Source organism: Ichthyophthirius multifiliis (assembly GCF_000220395.1).
Source record: "Ichthyophthirius multifiliis unplaced genomic scaffold scaff_1120509251321, whole genome shotgun sequence".
NCBI classification, from domain to species: Eukaryota; Ciliophora; class Oligohymenophorea; order Hymenostomatida; genus Ichthyophthirius; species Ichthyophthirius multifiliis.
In genome coordinates, this window is record NW_004085988.1 from 19,389 (window position 1) to 36,169 (window position 16,781).

The window sequence follows — 16,781 nt, forward strand, 5'->3', positions numbered from 1 at the left end:
AAAATGGATAAAGATAAAGAGTTAATTCTCCTGTATAAAATAAAAATTATTATTATAATATATATATATATATATATATATAATTATTTATTTATATTATAACATATATTTTATTATAAAGTGGTAGAATACTGCTATTAATTTTAGTTTAAAAGATGAATTTATTAAGACTCATTTTAATTAAAATTCATATATTTAATAATAGTAATAATTATAATTTGAAACAAATAAAAGCGGATTTAAAGAAAAAATAGTAAAAAATTGATAAAAAGATAGATGCTGCTTATAATTTAGAAAGTTTGAAAAAAGAAGTTGATTAACATGATGAAATTTTTAAAAAACTAATTGAATAGTGTATTCCTAAAGATTAATAAATAGACTATAATAGTTTTGAAGATTAAATATAACGAGAAGAAATCGAAAAATAATAAATGAAATTAATAGTTAAAAAATTCGAAGAATATGAGGACTAGAAAAACACTTTATATTAGCACATTATTACTATGAGGGAAGAATTAGAATAATTACAAAACAAAAGAAAGTTATTGATGATGAGGTTAAATATTATGAATAATTGCCAGAAAAAATCAAAAAAGACCCAAAAGCTTTGAAATGTCAAAAAATGCTTTAAATAATTAAATAAGTTAGGGATGTGTATAAAAATTAATAAAATAAATAATAGAAATTGATGATGAATATTAACAAATTAAAACTTTAAATTCCAGTTGTTTTTGTAAAAATCGGATGTGATTCTGAAGAATATACAAGAGAATTAGGAGAAAACTTTACACATTTTAAATACAAAGATATCGATGAAGGAAATATTATCTAATATTTAGCTATTATGGAAAAAGAACTAATGATTTATTATAATTACAAAGTTAAGCTTTTAGTACTAATACTATAGGAAAATAATAAGTTAAATATTTATTTTTATTTTTATTTTTATTTTTTATCTAGCTATAATTAGTTGATCTAAAAATAATATAAAGCTGAAGAATCCAAAGCATCTTTATCAAATATTGAAAATAAAAATTTTGATAATGATTTAAAAACAATTTGTAAATAAATATAATTTTATATATATATGCAAAAATAATAGATATATTTATAAAAAAAAATTAATTATTTTGTTTTTTATAAAAAAGTGGAAACAGATAATAAGGAAATTAAAGATAATAAAGATAATAAAAATAAAGGCTATCAAGAAACTTAAGAATTCCTTAAATAAGAATTTTTATATAATAATGCTAAATAAACAATAGATACATTAAAAAATAGAAGAAAAAGAGAAAAAAAATGAAAAAAAAAATATTAAAAAAAAATAAAAAATTATATTAAAAAAAAGAAAAAAGATTAAAGTTAATAATAAAAAATTACATAATTTTTTTTTTATTTTTTGTTTATATTTTAATTTATTTTTATAAATAAATTTACATTTAAAAAATACTATTTTAATAAAAATATTTTATATTATAAATAAATTTATTTAAATTAATATATAATATTTTTTTATATTATTTTATTATGTTTTCTGAAATTTTTATTTAATTTCGAAATTTATATTAATAAAGTACAAAATAAATTGTTTCTATTTTTTCTTGATTTAATTTTATATAAATTTACAGAAAAAAAACAAAGCTTTCTAATAAATAATTTATATTTATAATATTATTAGTATATAACAATCAATATTTTAATGGATTCATTGTAGAAGGTTCTCCATGTCCAATTTTTAATAATATATTTGTATCTTTATCTATTTTTTTATATATTGCTTATTCTCCAATTTTATTATAAATATTATTATTCATATTTCTTTTTTAGTAAAGTTTTTTTATATAAGGTTAATCAGTATTCCCTATTTTAGCAATAAGTGTAGGATTATCATATTTTTAATTTTATATATTTTCTTTCCATTCAATTTTACATTTACCTTTTTTTAAATCTTATAATGCTATATTTTTTTAAAAAAATATTATAAGTTTTTTTTTTTTTTTTTTAATTTTAAAAAAACTCATTTTTTTCATTTCTTTAATAGATTTTTTTTCAGCTACAATCATTTTATTTCTTTCCTTTTTTTATATATTAAATAGATAATTAATATATGTGTATATTAGATTACATGTATTTAACTAATAAAAGGAACCATACACTCAAACATAAAATTATTTTCATATTTTTAAATTTTATTTCCAAAAATATCAGTATTTTGCTTAACTTTAGTTATTTATTTTTTATTTGCATCTATATGTGATTAAGTATAAAATTTATTAACACTTTAACACCAATTAGGTGTATCGTCTGAAATAGTTCTTTTTACATTTTTTTTTTAAATAAAATAAATATAAAATACTTCATATTTCTAATTAAAGGTCCATCTTTGAAATCTTTATTTATTCTCAAAAGTGGTTTTGAAATAAACATATGTGACTTTTATATATAATTAGATTTCTATTTTTAATCACTTAGAGCTAAATTTTATGTTTAATTGAATTCTTCTTTACTAACTATATGCCCTTTTTGAATATTTTAATCACTTTATTTAGCTTAACTTATTTTGTAAAAATAATTATTAATAAAAAAATTAATTTTATTTTTACCTAGCAAATATTTTTTCTTTTTTTAATTTCCAATTGGATAAATGGTAACATGTTTACATATTAAAATTTTTTGGATTATCTGTACCATCTAAAATTTAATTATTTTTTGTAAAATAGGCACTATCTTATTATTTTTAGTAATATTTACTTTTATTAATTTTTTTATAAAAAAATATACATATAAACATATCATTTATTATTAATATATTAAAAAAAAAAACTTTTCTTAATTATAATTAGTATTATGGAGTATATAATTAGAATTATAATCTTCTTTTTTATATTGTTATGTTGCCTATTTAAAATTATAAGAAAATTAATCTTAATAATTTCTTTAGTCTATTTTTGAACTTTCACTCTAATATAATATAAATTTATATTTTTTAAAAAAATAAAAAAACTATTTTTATATTTTACTGGATATGCTTAAATAGAGGGAAAACGAGCAAATTCTAAATTTTAACCATATTGTTCACCTGTAGCATAAAATTTTAACATTTTTTATATATTTCTATATTTTTTGTAAATAAAATTTATATTTTAATTAATAAATATTTGTTTTAAAAATAATTTATTTCATATATATATATATATAAATATTAATAATTAAGTTATATAAATATTAAATAAATTAAATATTACATAAAAATTTAAACAAAATCTAAAATAAAAACTCATTTATTTTAAATAAAAAAAACTTAATTTCATTTTATTTATACAGGACCACTTCCAACTTCAGTCTGAAAAACATAACCTGGGCTAGTATTATATTTATTTTTATTTAAATCCACAATTTTCTATATATTTTCATTTAATTAAATATTTTTTATTTAATTATAACTCTCCCTAGCCCTACTACTCATTTATTCTAAATTATTAATCCCAAAAACTTCGCAAAGACTCTTAAAAACCTAAAAAAAAACTTTTTAATGAATAACTAACACTGCATGAGGTCCTGCATCAAAAGTATACCCTACAATATATTCCAAAATTGCATCCAACTAATGCAAGAAGTGAATAATATTCTACGAGAACTAATTAAGATAAAAAATAGGAGGATAACTATCCAAACAACATGCATGAAACTAATTACTATCCTCTCTAATAACTTTACACATCTCATTGAAATTTTAATTTTGAACAAATTCCTTAATTAATTAAACCCTTCTACCAGCCTCATCCTCTTTAACTCTAAATTTCAGTAAATTTGAAGTTTTACTTGTTATTTTCATTCCATCAGTAGAAGAAACTTCCTTATTTTCAAAAGAATAGGCCAAAACCAATATTTAAACATCTTTAAAAAACTGATCATCGAAAACCTATTAAGCGACACAAATTTTCGATAATTCCTCTAAAATATCAATATTATTATTTTATTATTCAATTTATTATTATTTTTAAGAAGAAACACAGTTCCATTAAACCAAACCTCCAAAAATTGACCTAGAAGCACTTCCGGAACCTAGACGTGCAATTTCGCTTTTTTAATTAAAATATTCTTCCTAAAAATGATATATATCAAATAAACACAATGAAATAGCAGCTAAACCCGAAGAACTTGAAGCTAATCCACTTGCTGTTGGAAAAGAGTTTTCTGATTTGATTTTTAAATGGAAATTTTCTGGTTCTAATTGTAATTTTAAATCATATTTTATTAATTTCTAAAGTCCTTTTTTTTAAAAAAAATCTATTATTTTTTACAATCTATTTGATATTTTTTCCTCTTTTTTATTCAATATTAATTTATGGTTTTTATACTTATTTGAAAGAATTATTTTAGTTGTTGTTTTTAAATCTTAAGTACTTAAAGTTATTCCTATAGAAGTATTTAAAGGAAGAATGTATTCTTCATGGAATTTACCCCAATATTTTACAAATGCAATGTTTGGGGCAGTTTCATATGTTGACTTTATTTTTATTATATTGCTGTTGTCTTTTTGGATAATCATTTTTTTTTTTATTTTAATTAAAAAATCTAAAAAAGATATAAATATATATATAATTTTTTTAAATTAAAAAATCATAATTTTATAATTTACCATATATATAAGTATATACATATATATATATATATATTGGTAAAAATATTATTTTTATATACAAAAATCTAATAATATAAAATTATTTGATATATTTTTAAAAAAAAATTAAAATAAAAAAATTAAAAAAAATGAGAAAACATTAAGTTGAGTTTCCTACAAAAAACTAATCAAGACAATTAAAAAAGGAAATATTTTAATATTTTAAATCCAATAGGGAAACATTTTGCTTTTCCTACGAATGGATTCTAGGATAAGTTTAACCCAAAACAGAATCTTTATACATATAAAATATGTTCAGATTTTACACTTAAGGTGTAGTTCGTCGTCACGACCTTTATTTGAAAAAGGTTATAACTTTAGGTGATAAATAATACATTATAAAGATGGAAAGTTATGGAGATTCTAAAAAAATGAGAATGTAAATTGGTGTAAATCCATTAGCTTATTCTTTTGGAAAAGTAATGTTGGATTATGTATATTTATTTTTTATGGAAAAAAATGAAGAATAGAAATAAAAAATAAAAGATAAAGTTGAAGAATAAATTTCTAAGGAAAAATATTTTTCCGCTTTATAAAATATTTAAGCTTTTGAGAAAATACTTAATGAATAATTGGATGAATTAAAAAGTGTTTGTAACTAAAATTAGATGAATTAAAAAAATCTACTAATAATTAATAATTAAGCTTAGTTAATATGTAAAAAAATGTTTAAATTTGTAAATAAAAAATCGAAGATATTAAAAATATTGACAATGAGGACCTTTAATATAATTCAAATATAAAAAATGTTAAAATCAAAAAAAAAAAATTAAATCAATGAATTATATTGCTTAATAATATAAAAAAAAAAATAATTAAAATTTTTATTTTATTACAAAAGATTAATTTTTATTAAATTTTTTGAAAAAAAAAAAATTAATTCGTTTTTTTTTATTTTTACTCAAGATATTTTTTTAAATATATACTTTCAATATAAAATATATTTTTTTTTAATTCATTAATAAAAAAAACTAATATTTATGTTTGTTTGTATATATTAAAATAAAGTTTAAATAATAATTATAACATTTTTTTTTTTAAATAAATTAAAAAAAAAAAGATAAATATAAACTAGTTTTTTTATTAATATATATATTATAAGAATATAAATATATATATGAATATATTAATTTTTGTATATCAAAAATACTGTATTATATATGTATTATTATAATATGAAAATAACATTTTTAATAATTTATTTTTATTATAATATGTATATTTTATTTTTAATAATTTTATAATATTTTTTATGCATCTATTAAATTCTTTTTTATAATTATTTAATCATTAATTGGATGAATGATTTAAGCATATTTTAAATTTTTCTTAAAAATACGAAACTTTATATATAAAAATTATTAAGGCTTAAATTATTTTAAATTTAATTTAATAAAAAATAATAATAAATAAGCAATTAAATTTTAAATTAATAAAAAAATATGAAAAAAATAAATATTATAATTTCAAAAAAAAAAAGCACAATACATATATATATATATATATATATATATATATATTATAATAAAATATTTTTAAATATTTATATAAAAAAATATTAAAATAATAAAATAACTTTAAAAAAGAAAATATAAAATGGATAAAAATATAGCAGCTCCTAGCCAAAAAAATAAAATATCAAATTACAGGGTGTCTAAATACCACACCTAAATGAAATTACCAATATAGTAAACTATAGACATTGTTATATCTTTACCAGACTACTAAGCTTTATTAATATTCGAAACTGGCGAGATAATAAAAGTAAACATACTTTAAAATAAAATAATAGGCTAAGGTATAATTGAAAAAGACCTAGTAAAAGAATTAATTAAGCCATACGATGATGAACATATTGTATATATATCAAAATAATAAAAGAAGTTAAGATTTTATAACCATGTAACATTTAAAGAGGAAAATATAATAGAAGCAGTGACTCCTACACCATAAGGATTGCCTGTAAATGAATAAAACGAATAAAACTTAGATGAATTATATCGTGATGGGATGAGAATGGTTGTTTTGCCAGTTTCAAAGTTAATAGTTTTGTTGGAGATAAAATCTGCGTATTCAAATCATTAAAATGAAAATATTATTACCGCATTCCATAAATCTTAAACAGATTCAAGTTTTTTTTCGTAAGTAAGGTATGTTCATAATGAGAAAATGTTCTTTTTATAAGCGTTAAATAAAACAGATACTATTTGTGTATTCACTTAATTATTTGAAGGTCCTCCTGCAGAATTTTTAGTTTGGAATGTTAGTAAAAAATAAGATGGGTTGATTCCTATTTTTAGATTAAGTGAACCTTTAGAAGGATCGATTTAAGATATTTTCTCTTTCGGAGGAAATGAGGCGGGGATGTTAATTAATTTAAAAAAAGGAAATTTCCCTATTTTGAAAGTCTTCGATTATACAAAAAGTCCGGCGTAGGAAAAAACTTCGATTTTGGATGTTATTTCTGTTAAATAAAATTCTTTAGGGGGGTCAAATAATTTTTGCTTGTAAGAAGTCTATTTGACTGATGTTGAAAATTAAAAAATTGTATGGTAGAGATTTGGATAGGGAGGATCTTATTTTGATGTCTACAACCCAGTTTCAAATAAAATTACTTTTTAATATTTAGAAAGTGAGAGCGACGATGAAAATTAAGATGATGGAATGGTTGATGAGTCAAGATATGATTATAATAAAGTTACTTCATAAGATGGAAAATATATTTTATCATATTAATGTAATTAAGATTGTATGAATTAAAATGCACCAATTAATTTTATTATTAGCTCGATTGTGGAAGTAAAAAGCTCAATAATGCATTTATTATAGAAAAAAAATATTCTTGAGTATTATGGGGAGAGTGTATGTAAAGATATTATCGATATTTTAGTTTATAAAGAATGAAAATAAATAATATTTTGTGATAAAATAATAAAATATATATATATATTAAATTTTTATTTTGTATGTTTTTTAATAATATAAATATTTTAAGTAAATTATATTATAATATAAATAAAAATAAAAATAAAAAAATATTTGTAAATATATATTTAATATTTTTTTATATTTATAAATATTTTTATTATTTTTTTTATTAATTATGACAAATAAAATAATATCATATAGATCAGAGAGAAAAAGTAAAAAAATATTTTTTTATTTTTTATAAATAAAAATTAAAAATAATTATTATATAAATTAATAAAATAAATAATTAAATTAAAAATTAAATTAAAAATATTAAAAATGAAATAATAAAATTAATTAAAATATTTAGAATGCTAAAATGGAAAATTACATTAAGGAGAATGTTTAAATTTTATATGTTATGACCCAGAATGCAAAAATAATGGCATATTATGTTCTATATGCAGAATAGAAAGTCATTAAAATCACAAAACTATTCCTTTAAAGTTATTTCTAAGTGATATAACTAACAAGATATAAAACAATCAAAAAAAAAACATAAAATTGGATTACTTATTAAATTAATTAGAAAAGTTAAATTAATAAATATTATATAGCTTAAAAGAAACAGTAGAAAATATGGCTTAATAAATTAAATTATTTGAAACTGAATGTTCGGATACTATCAAGCGTATAAGGGAGAAAATTACGCAATAACATTTTATGAATGAAAATATGCCAAAAGTAATCGAATCTATTAAAAATGGAGAATATACAGACGTCGATATATTTAAATCTGAATGCAAAAGTATTGTCGAATCGATTTCTTATAAAGAAAATAAAGGCTTTGAAATTGATATTAAACCAGAAAAATATATAGATTCATTTTCTAGGACAGAATAGGAATGTATAAAAACAATAAAAAAAGCATCTGATTAATTTATTTAATAAATAAAATCTTTATAAAATACATTATAAAATGTAGGAAATTAAGCGTTCTAAAATTTAGTGTAATTTTCATTTTCTTAAACTCTTAAATCTAGCACAATAACCTTAATAGATCAAAAAGTAATAATATATATATAAATCGAGATTATTTTAATAAAAATTTATTTATATAAGATTTCAACATAAACTTAAAATTAAGATGGAGAAAACAGATTTGCTTTATTAGAACCTGTCCTTTAGTTAAATAAAACCGCGAAATTTGCTTTTTAGGTAAAAAACACGACTTCTTGGGTTGGATTAGGAATTTGTTTAAAAAATATTTTGTAAAAAAGAAACTTTAAATTTGATTATAACAATACAGGTAATGGCACATATTTAGTTTCTTCGAATGGATATACTTGGTCGCATTCCTCAAAAGATGATAATAGACAACGTAAAGGGTTTGGGTTTGAAAATGATAGTGTCGTCATTTGTATTTTTGATCCTGTTAAAAAAGTTATTAGGTTTAAAAAGCATAAAGGGTAATAGATTGTTTGTTTAAATGTAGATATTCCGGAAAATGAAAATGTATATGCATGTGTTAATCTTTGTAATAAAAATGATTCGATTGAAATTATAAATGATGCTGAGATATTAAAAGAAGATTTTTGATTTTTTGATTTTTTGATTTTTTTTTATTAATAAAATTTATTCGTATTTATGTTTGTTGTTTTGTTAATTTTTTTATATTTGCTTTTTATTTGAGTTATTAAAGATTATTATTAAATTAATTTTTAGATTTTAGCATAATTATTTTATAATAAATTAATTATTTAAAAAATAGATATTTAAATAAAAAATATTATATACTTTTATTTATATATTCATAAATTTATTTTAATATATATTAATATATAAAAAAGATATTTTTATTTAGAAATATATTTTTAAATTATTTATCTATCAATCTAGAAAATTTAAATATATATTAATATATAAATAAAGATATTTTTTATTTATAAATATATTTTAAATTATTTATCTATCAAAATAGATTATTTATGTATGTATTTGCAATTAAATTAATAAAAAAGTATTTTTTTTTTTGAATTTAAATATGATTAAATAAAACAAAGCAAATTATAAATTTTTATCGAAATCGCTCCTATTTAATTAATTATAATAAAGATTTGAGCATTCAATATTAAAAATGTTTATATAGTTTTTTTAATTATTATATTTTAATTAAACAATCTAAAAAATAAAATAAAGGATATTTTTATTTTATTTTGTTTTATTTATATTTTTTAATTTAGAATAAATAAAAAATATTAATATATAATATATATATTTAATTAAATTTATATTTAGATTTATATATATATATTTTTTTATTTTATTTATAATAATAAATATAATTTATTCAATATAATATTTTATTTATATAAAAAATTAGATATATTAATAATTAATTAATAAATAAAAATATTAATAAACTTTATGTTTAAACATAAACATAGATTTACAAAAATAATTAAATATAAATATTCGTGAAAAATATATAATTAAAATATATAAATAATATATAATATTAAAGAAATCTTCAATACTTACTATTTTCAAAAATACTATTACTATGTAATTGAATATCTGAAACAGAAGATTTTAAGCAATCATTATTATCTTTATGTAATTTAATCATATTAATCAATTCTTCTAAACTTATGCATTCCTTTTCATTTTCGACTTCTAATTCAAGAATTTTTATATTATTATTATTATTATTAATTTTATGATTATTATCGTTATAATAATAATTTTTATTATCATTATTATTAATATTATATATTATTATTATTATTATTATTATTATTATTATTATTTTATTATTATTATTATTATTATTATTTTTATTATAATTTAAATTATTATATTATTCTTATAATGCTATTTCATCATCCATATTTTTATATTTAATTTTAACAAAATATTAAGTTTTGTTTATTTTATTTTTTTTTTAATTATTTTAGTAAGACTATTTATTTAAATTAATATTATTATTTTAATTTATACTAATACTATAACTTTTCTAAAATCCGAAATTAATATTATTATTAATGATTCTTTTTTTTACTTTAATAATATTATTAGAATATATTATATTAATAATTTTATCTTTTTTTAAATTAAATTTTATTAATTTCTATCTAGAAATTCCCACATAGCATTAATTAACTAATTAAAAACAGCAAATTATTCCTGTTTAATTTTAAACAAATTCTTTCTTTTAATACATAAATTATTAAAATAAAGCATCAACATTTTTATAACTATTATAATACCCCATATAATCATAAAATGCTCTTATTAGTCTTATTCTTTTATCATTTGCTTTATCATCATATACTGTTACTGTGTTTGTTAATCCTTCTGCAGTTTTTGAGGTAGCATCTAATATTCCAGATATAGGCTTTACTAAAATACCTGTTATTCCTTTGACAGTACCAAACATTAAACCACTAAAACCATTTTTGGATACCCCTTAATAAGGTTATACAACAATACCTGAAACACCTAATGAAAAATAAATAAATATATAAATAAATAAATATACCTTCATATATTCCATTATAAATACACTCTCCTGCTTATTCTAATCCATTTATTAAATTTTTCGGTGGTTTCAACATATATCTTCTTCTTTTTTCTTAATATTCAGGATCCTATATTATTTTTATAAAAACTTTAAAACAAAAAATTACTAATGTAAATTTCGAAAATCCTTTACTTAGTGTCCCAGTAACTTTATATATTGACTAAAAGGTTCCAGCAATTCCATTTTTCAGTAAAGAACTTGTACCTTCTGCAATTCCCATTCCGAATTCCATAGGTCCATTTTATATTCCTTCGTAAGGTTTTTCGATTAAATCTATAAATCCATCTCCTAATTTTTACATTAATCCTAAAGGATTACCTATAATCTCAATCGAACCTATTATCCTATAGATTTACTTAATAATATTATACTTATAATGTTTAAGAACTTTTTCCTGAATAAAATTTTCGTTGTCAAATAAATTAACAAGGTTAAATTCTGATAAAAAAATAGGAGCATTATCTATATTACTTAAAGCAGTTCCAAAAAAACTAGCGAACATATAGAGTAAATTAACTTAATCTACAGATGAAAAAGATGTCGTATGGTAAGAAATATTAAATAATATTTAATGTACTTTCAGTTCTTATATATGAACAGATTTTTGTATATTAGGGACATCTAAATATTTCCAATCTTCATAAAAATTATATTATTATAATATTTATCCTGACTTAACTTAGTTTTCAATATATTTATCAATTTCTTTTCTTTTTTCAGGACTTACAAATAAATATTTAACAATATCATATCTTTTAACATCGTTTTATTATGTATTTTATATTTCTAAAGATTTAAGTAAATTTTTGGAAAATTCAAGTAATATTTGTAAGTATTCTTAATCTAATCTTATTGTCAAAGGACATATATATAAGTCAAATTTATTTATTAAAAGAACCTAATATATATATATATATATATATATATATATATATATTTATATATAATATTATATTATTTACTTGATGTGAACTATGATCTCTTTAGAAAACAAAATTTAAAAAGTTATCTTCTATATTTTATCTAACTTTATTATAATTTGAAGGTGTAATATTTACAGGTGTTAATGACTCATATTCAGTATTATTATCAATTTGCATATATTTAATATTTATGTTCGTGTCTATGAAGTTTTCTATTTTTTAAATATTTATTTTTATATTTTCAAAATAAATATAATTCAATTCTTTATTTTATTCAGCTTAATTTACTATTATCGAAATTCCAATGCCTTCAAGTTCAATTTTAAATTTAGATTTTTTAATTTCCTTATTTGTTTGTTATTAAATTAAATTATTATTATTTTAAGTTTGATCATTATCGTAAATATGGGAATTTATTTTTGGTATACTTTATTAAGCATCAAAAATTTTAGATTTAGCTTAATATTACAAAGTTGAATAAAAATCGAAAAAATTAACATTTTCGAACTTGTGTTATTCACTAATTATAATTATTTTACTTTTTCCTTTAAAAACAGTCTTTATATTTAATTAAATATTGAAGCCTTTATATATTAATGTAATGCTTTCTGGTTCGCGGAAATTTAGTTATTCCAAATTAACTTCAAAATATTCAGTTAATTCGTTTTCATTTATATTTTAATCTTAAATTAGATTTTTAATTTTTATTAATCTATATAATAAATATATAAATATAAAATAAAAATATATTTATAATAAATACTATAATTCTACTACAGGCTTTTAACAAGGGAAATTCCAAGCAAAAGGTTTACATTATCCTCTTTAAACTAAAAATATATAATTACTAGAGTTAATATTTTATTAAGATAAATAATCTTTAAAAAATATAAAATTATTATTGTTATTGTTATTTTTATTGTTATTGTTATTATTATTGTTATTGTTATTGTTATTGTTATTGTTATTGTTATTGTTATTGTTATTGTTATTGTTATTGTTATTGTTATTGTTATTGTTATTGTTATTGTTATTGTTATTGTTATTGTTATTGTTATTGTTATTGTTAATGTTATTGTTATTGTTATTGTTATTGTTATTGTTATTGTTATTGTTATTGTTATTGTTATTGTTATTGTTATTGTTATTGTTATTGTTATTGTTATTGTTATTGTTATTGTTATTGTTATTGTTATTGTTATTGTTATTGTTATTGTTATTGTTATTGTTATTGTTATTGTTATTGTTATTGTTATTGTTATTGTTATATGTTATTGTTGTATGTTATTGTTATTGTTATATGTTATTGTTATTGTGTATTGTTATTGTTATTGTTATTGTTATTGTTATTGTTATTGTTATTGTTATTGTTATTGTTATTGTTATTGTTATTGTTATTGTTATTGTTATTGTTATTGTTATTGTTATTGTTATTGTTATTGTTATTGTTATTGTTATTGTTATTGTTATTGTTATTGTTATTGTTATTGTTATTGTTATTGTTATTGTTATTGTTATTGTTATTGTTATTGTTATTGTTATTGTTATTGTTATTGTTATTGATTATTATTATTATTATTATTATTATTATTATTATTATTTTACACTATACTACTTCTATTATTACTTATATTTTTTTATTTTTATATTTATATTTTTTTTTTTATAAATTCGTTTTTTTCTATTTTATTATTATCTTTATTGCTTTTATCATTATTTATATTTTCTGTTTATAAATATTAATATAATTGTATGTTAAAATTTAAGCATTCATTCTATATTTTATAAGGATAATCATCGCCTTATATGCTTTCTATAATTATATAATAAATGTTATTATATATTGTTACAATAGCATTTAAATAAACAAAACAGTCTTAAATTTAATCTTATTATTCTAAATCTTGTAAAGTCTCATTATATTATTAAATTTATTAATAATTATAAAGTAATGAATTCATTTTTATAGATTATGATTAAGGTAAAGAAATAGACCTTGGTATTGAAGGATTCTCTATATTACTTGTCTTTATAAAAAAATTGTAAGTCTTTATTTTATCAACTTCTAATCTTTCTGACCATTCATATTATTTACTAATATTCTCTATTTTGCACATAATTTATTAAGGATTTTCACTTTCCCAATAAATAGGAATTCTACTATTTTAATTAATAGTTTCAAAATTATCATAATTTCCATATTAAGCGATCTTTTAAAAATAAAAAAATTGAAAAATAAAATGCACACCAATAAATATAAAAAATTAATAAAATTACATTTAATATAGAAGAAGTATTATTTATTAAAATATATTTAGGTTAAATAGTAATAACTCTAGTTTAAAATAAAGTGTTTTATATAGGAGTTTGAACGACATTAATTGTAAAATCATACAAAGCATATTATTTATTAAATTAATTTTAAAAAGTTATTTTTTAAACATTTTTAATATTTCTAACTTAAATAAAAAACTAATCTTCATTAGTGGTTACAGAAAATTTCTTTATTCGAAATTCCTTACTCATATATTATTCATTTATTTAATCTTTATCTTAATCCTAAAAAGAGATAAATATATCCTATTATTCGTCATTTAACACAATTATTTTATTATAATTAAATTATTCATCATATTAATAATTACTACTTTGAATTTCTGAAGCTTAATTATTTACTGTTGCGCCTTCTGATTCAGTAGCTTTTATTTCGTCTATGAAAAACGCTGAACATTTCAAAGGCTTGCTATTAATATTTTTATTTATTTAATTATATTAGTTTGCAATTTCTTCAATATTATTAGTATTTATATTAAAAAAACTTTTTTTTGAATTAAAAACTGTTTAACCTTATATTTTTAAAAATTAATTTCCTAGCTTTTAATAAAAATATAAAAATTGGTTTGTTTTATTTATTATAAAATTGCTGCAATAAACAATCAATTTTACACATCCATTTATATTTTATCTATTTAATTTTAATTTTAATTTTCTCTTTTTTTTTTTAAATTAAAAAACAATTTTGTTTATTATTATTTTTTACATTATAATTACATTCAGTTAATATGATATCTTATTCATATTAATTATCATTCTTGTTTTAATCATAAATAAGTATATCTTAAGATTTATTAAAGTTCATAATCTAAAACTATATATATATTTTATCTTCTAAGCTACTATATAGTTCTTAATGAATTTCTTATTAAGAAAGTATTATAGGACTTTTTTAATTACTCTATTTTTCATAAAAAAACTAGAATTTTAAAGAAAGAGGTAGACAATTTTAAATCTAAATTAAATTGTCAATTACTAATGCTAATCTACCTTTAATAATGCTATCCATTTCTTTTCTTATTAAAAAGAACATGTCTTTATTTTATATCTAAATATTTTATTATAATTTTATTTTGAAAAAATCCATTAAATTATATTCTTTAAATTCTTAACTATTAACAGTTTAATCATCATTATTATTTTTTTTAAAGCTTTATAAAATTTCTTTATTTTTCTATATAGGTTGAAAATAAATCTTTACAACAGTATCTTTATCCATCAAATCTATGGGTATAGCACCATATTAATTCGTATTTATTTTTACTTTATGTTTTTAACAATTCAATAGAAAAAAAATAATCTTTTTTTATAAATTTATATATATTTTTAAAAAATACTTACATTAACTTTATAAAATAGCTTATTTAAAAAAACAAAAGGCGAACTTAAAATAACAGTTTTTCTTACATCATCTAGTTTAACATGTGAAATAAAAAAAGGTCTTATTCCACGTTCATTTTGAAATTAATAAACTTCTTATTTTTTCTCTAATTATTCTATTTAGTTTATATAATTATTAGCTTATTAATTTATAATTTATTATTCTTCAGTTTTTAATATATTATGAAATTCATCATAAATTTCTTATTTTTACCATATATATGTATCTTATCTTACTCTATCAATTTTTAGGTTATTTATTTTATAGCTATTCATTTATTAAGTTTTAAATTATACATTAATAGTGTATGGTTCTTCAAATGTTTTTTAATAATTTTCTTAATCTGATTCTCTTTATAAATTACTATTCAATCCATTTTTTACTGTAATATAAACTTCTATTAAAATATTATATTTTTAATTATAAAAAAAATATATATTTTTTTTACCTTTTTAATTATTTTATATTTTTTAAACTTCAACTGTATATCCAGTCAGATTTTTAAATTCGAATAAAGTAACATATTCTTTAATATTATTTTCTGGATTATTTAATCCAAATCTAGTAGGTTATTTAACTAAAGTCAATGTATTAACTAATAGAGTATTTCCAATAGTACCACTAGTTTAATTAGCAATAGATTAATCAATTTATTAAGCTTAATTAGCCATATTAATTTGCCCTTATTGGCTTTATTAAATTTATCCTTTCCAATATTAAATACTTTAATATAAAACAATAATCATTCTATCAGAAATATTTATATTTAAAATCTGTCTATCATCCTAATCTAAAGAATTATAATTATTATTATTGGAATTATCATTTATAAATCCAGAATTTTATTATAATTATATAATTTAATTTTATTACTTTTTCTTATATTGCTTTATCTTTAAATAGCTTTAAAACTCTTTATTTGTAATTTATTTTATTTTGAATTTTGTTTATTCTACGAAAGGTTCT

The 16,781-nt window shown here is 17.4% G+C and overlaps 4 protein-coding genes across 4 annotated transcripts in view, besides 26 other annotated features; 2 read left to right on the forward strand and 2 right to left on the reverse strand. All coding sequences in view use genetic code 6, as the record gives it.

Annotated features, from left to right (window-relative positions):
- Positions 1–265, forward strand: part of IMG5_181070 (hypothetical protein) — a gene marked incomplete at its 3' end in the record, with an annotated part of 1,325 nt that extends 1,060 nt beyond the window's left edge. The window contains exon 3 of the mRNA XM_004027474.1: positions 122–265. Coding sequence (XP_004027523.1) covers positions 122–265 — 144 coding nt within the window. The remainder of the gene's footprint in view (positions 1–121) is intronic.
- Positions 54–82: a microsatellite.
- A 661-nt stretch (positions 266–926) lies between the features above and the next one.
- Positions 927–953: a microsatellite.
- A 202-nt stretch (positions 954–1,155) lies between these two features.
- Positions 1,156–1,197: a microsatellite.
- Positions 1,198–1,293: 96 nt separating this feature from the next.
- Positions 1,294–1,354: a microsatellite.
- Positions 1,303–1,361: a microsatellite.
- Positions 1,362–1,464: 103 nt separating this feature from the next.
- Positions 1,465–1,521: a microsatellite.
- Positions 1,467–1,520: a microsatellite.
- A 1,671-nt stretch (positions 1,522–3,192) lies between the features above and the next one.
- Positions 3,193–3,238: a microsatellite.
- Positions 3,220–3,250: a microsatellite.
- A 57-nt stretch (positions 3,251–3,307) lies between these two features.
- On the reverse strand, positions 3,308–4,552 carry IMG5_181080 (hypothetical protein; the record flags this gene model as incomplete). Its single annotated transcript, XM_004027475.1, has 4 exons — positions 3,308–3,362; positions 3,546–3,576; positions 3,823–4,230; positions 4,408–4,552. The coding sequence occupies 4 exons, from the start codon at positions 4,550–4,552 to the stop codon at positions 3,308–3,310; spliced, it is 639 nt and encodes a 212-aa protein (XP_004027524.1).
- Positions 3,403–3,440: a microsatellite.
- Positions 3,967–4,001: a microsatellite.
- Positions 4,553–4,741: 189 nt separating the features above from the next.
- Positions 4,742–4,774: a microsatellite.
- IMG5_181090 (hypothetical protein) lies at positions 4,774–9,224 on the forward strand (the record flags this gene model as incomplete). Its single annotated transcript, XM_004027476.1, has 6 exons — positions 4,774–5,118; positions 6,566–7,421; positions 7,471–7,546; positions 7,814–7,827; positions 7,965–8,662; positions 8,717–9,224. 6 exons carry the CDS (start codon positions 4,774–4,776, stop codon positions 9,191–9,193), a joined length of 2,466 nt encoding a protein of 821 aa, XP_004027525.1. The 3' UTR covers positions 9,194–9,224.
- Positions 6,173–6,208: a microsatellite.
- Positions 7,720–7,783: a microsatellite.
- Positions 7,730–7,773: a microsatellite.
- Positions 7,882–7,959: a microsatellite.
- Positions 9,187–9,215: a microsatellite.
- Positions 9,225–9,415: 191 nt separating the features above from the next.
- Positions 9,416–9,570: a microsatellite.
- Positions 9,571–9,798: 228 nt separating this feature from the next.
- Positions 9,799–9,828: a microsatellite.
- A 34-nt stretch (positions 9,829–9,862) lies between these two features.
- Positions 9,863–9,906: a microsatellite.
- A 169-nt stretch (positions 9,907–10,075) lies between these two features.
- Positions 10,076–10,109: a microsatellite.
- Positions 10,110–10,124: 15 nt separating this feature from the next.
- IMG5_181100 (PH domain protein) lies at positions 10,125–16,486 on the reverse strand (the record flags this gene model as incomplete). The annotated part of the gene is made up of 11 exons (XM_004027477.1): positions 10,125–10,149; positions 10,864–11,095; positions 11,136–12,075; positions 12,140–12,312; positions 12,640–12,812; positions 12,864–12,923; positions 12,949–13,726; positions 14,196–14,310; positions 14,777–14,843; positions 16,029–16,212; positions 16,264–16,486. 11 exons carry the CDS (start codon positions 16,484–16,486, stop codon positions 10,125–10,127), a joined length of 2,970 nt encoding a protein of 989 aa, XP_004027526.1.
- Positions 10,289–10,464: a microsatellite.
- Positions 11,104–11,134: a microsatellite.
- Positions 12,079–12,132: a microsatellite.
- Positions 12,814–12,868: a microsatellite.
- Positions 12,999–13,698: a microsatellite.
- Positions 16,487–16,781: the final 295 nt, after the last annotated feature.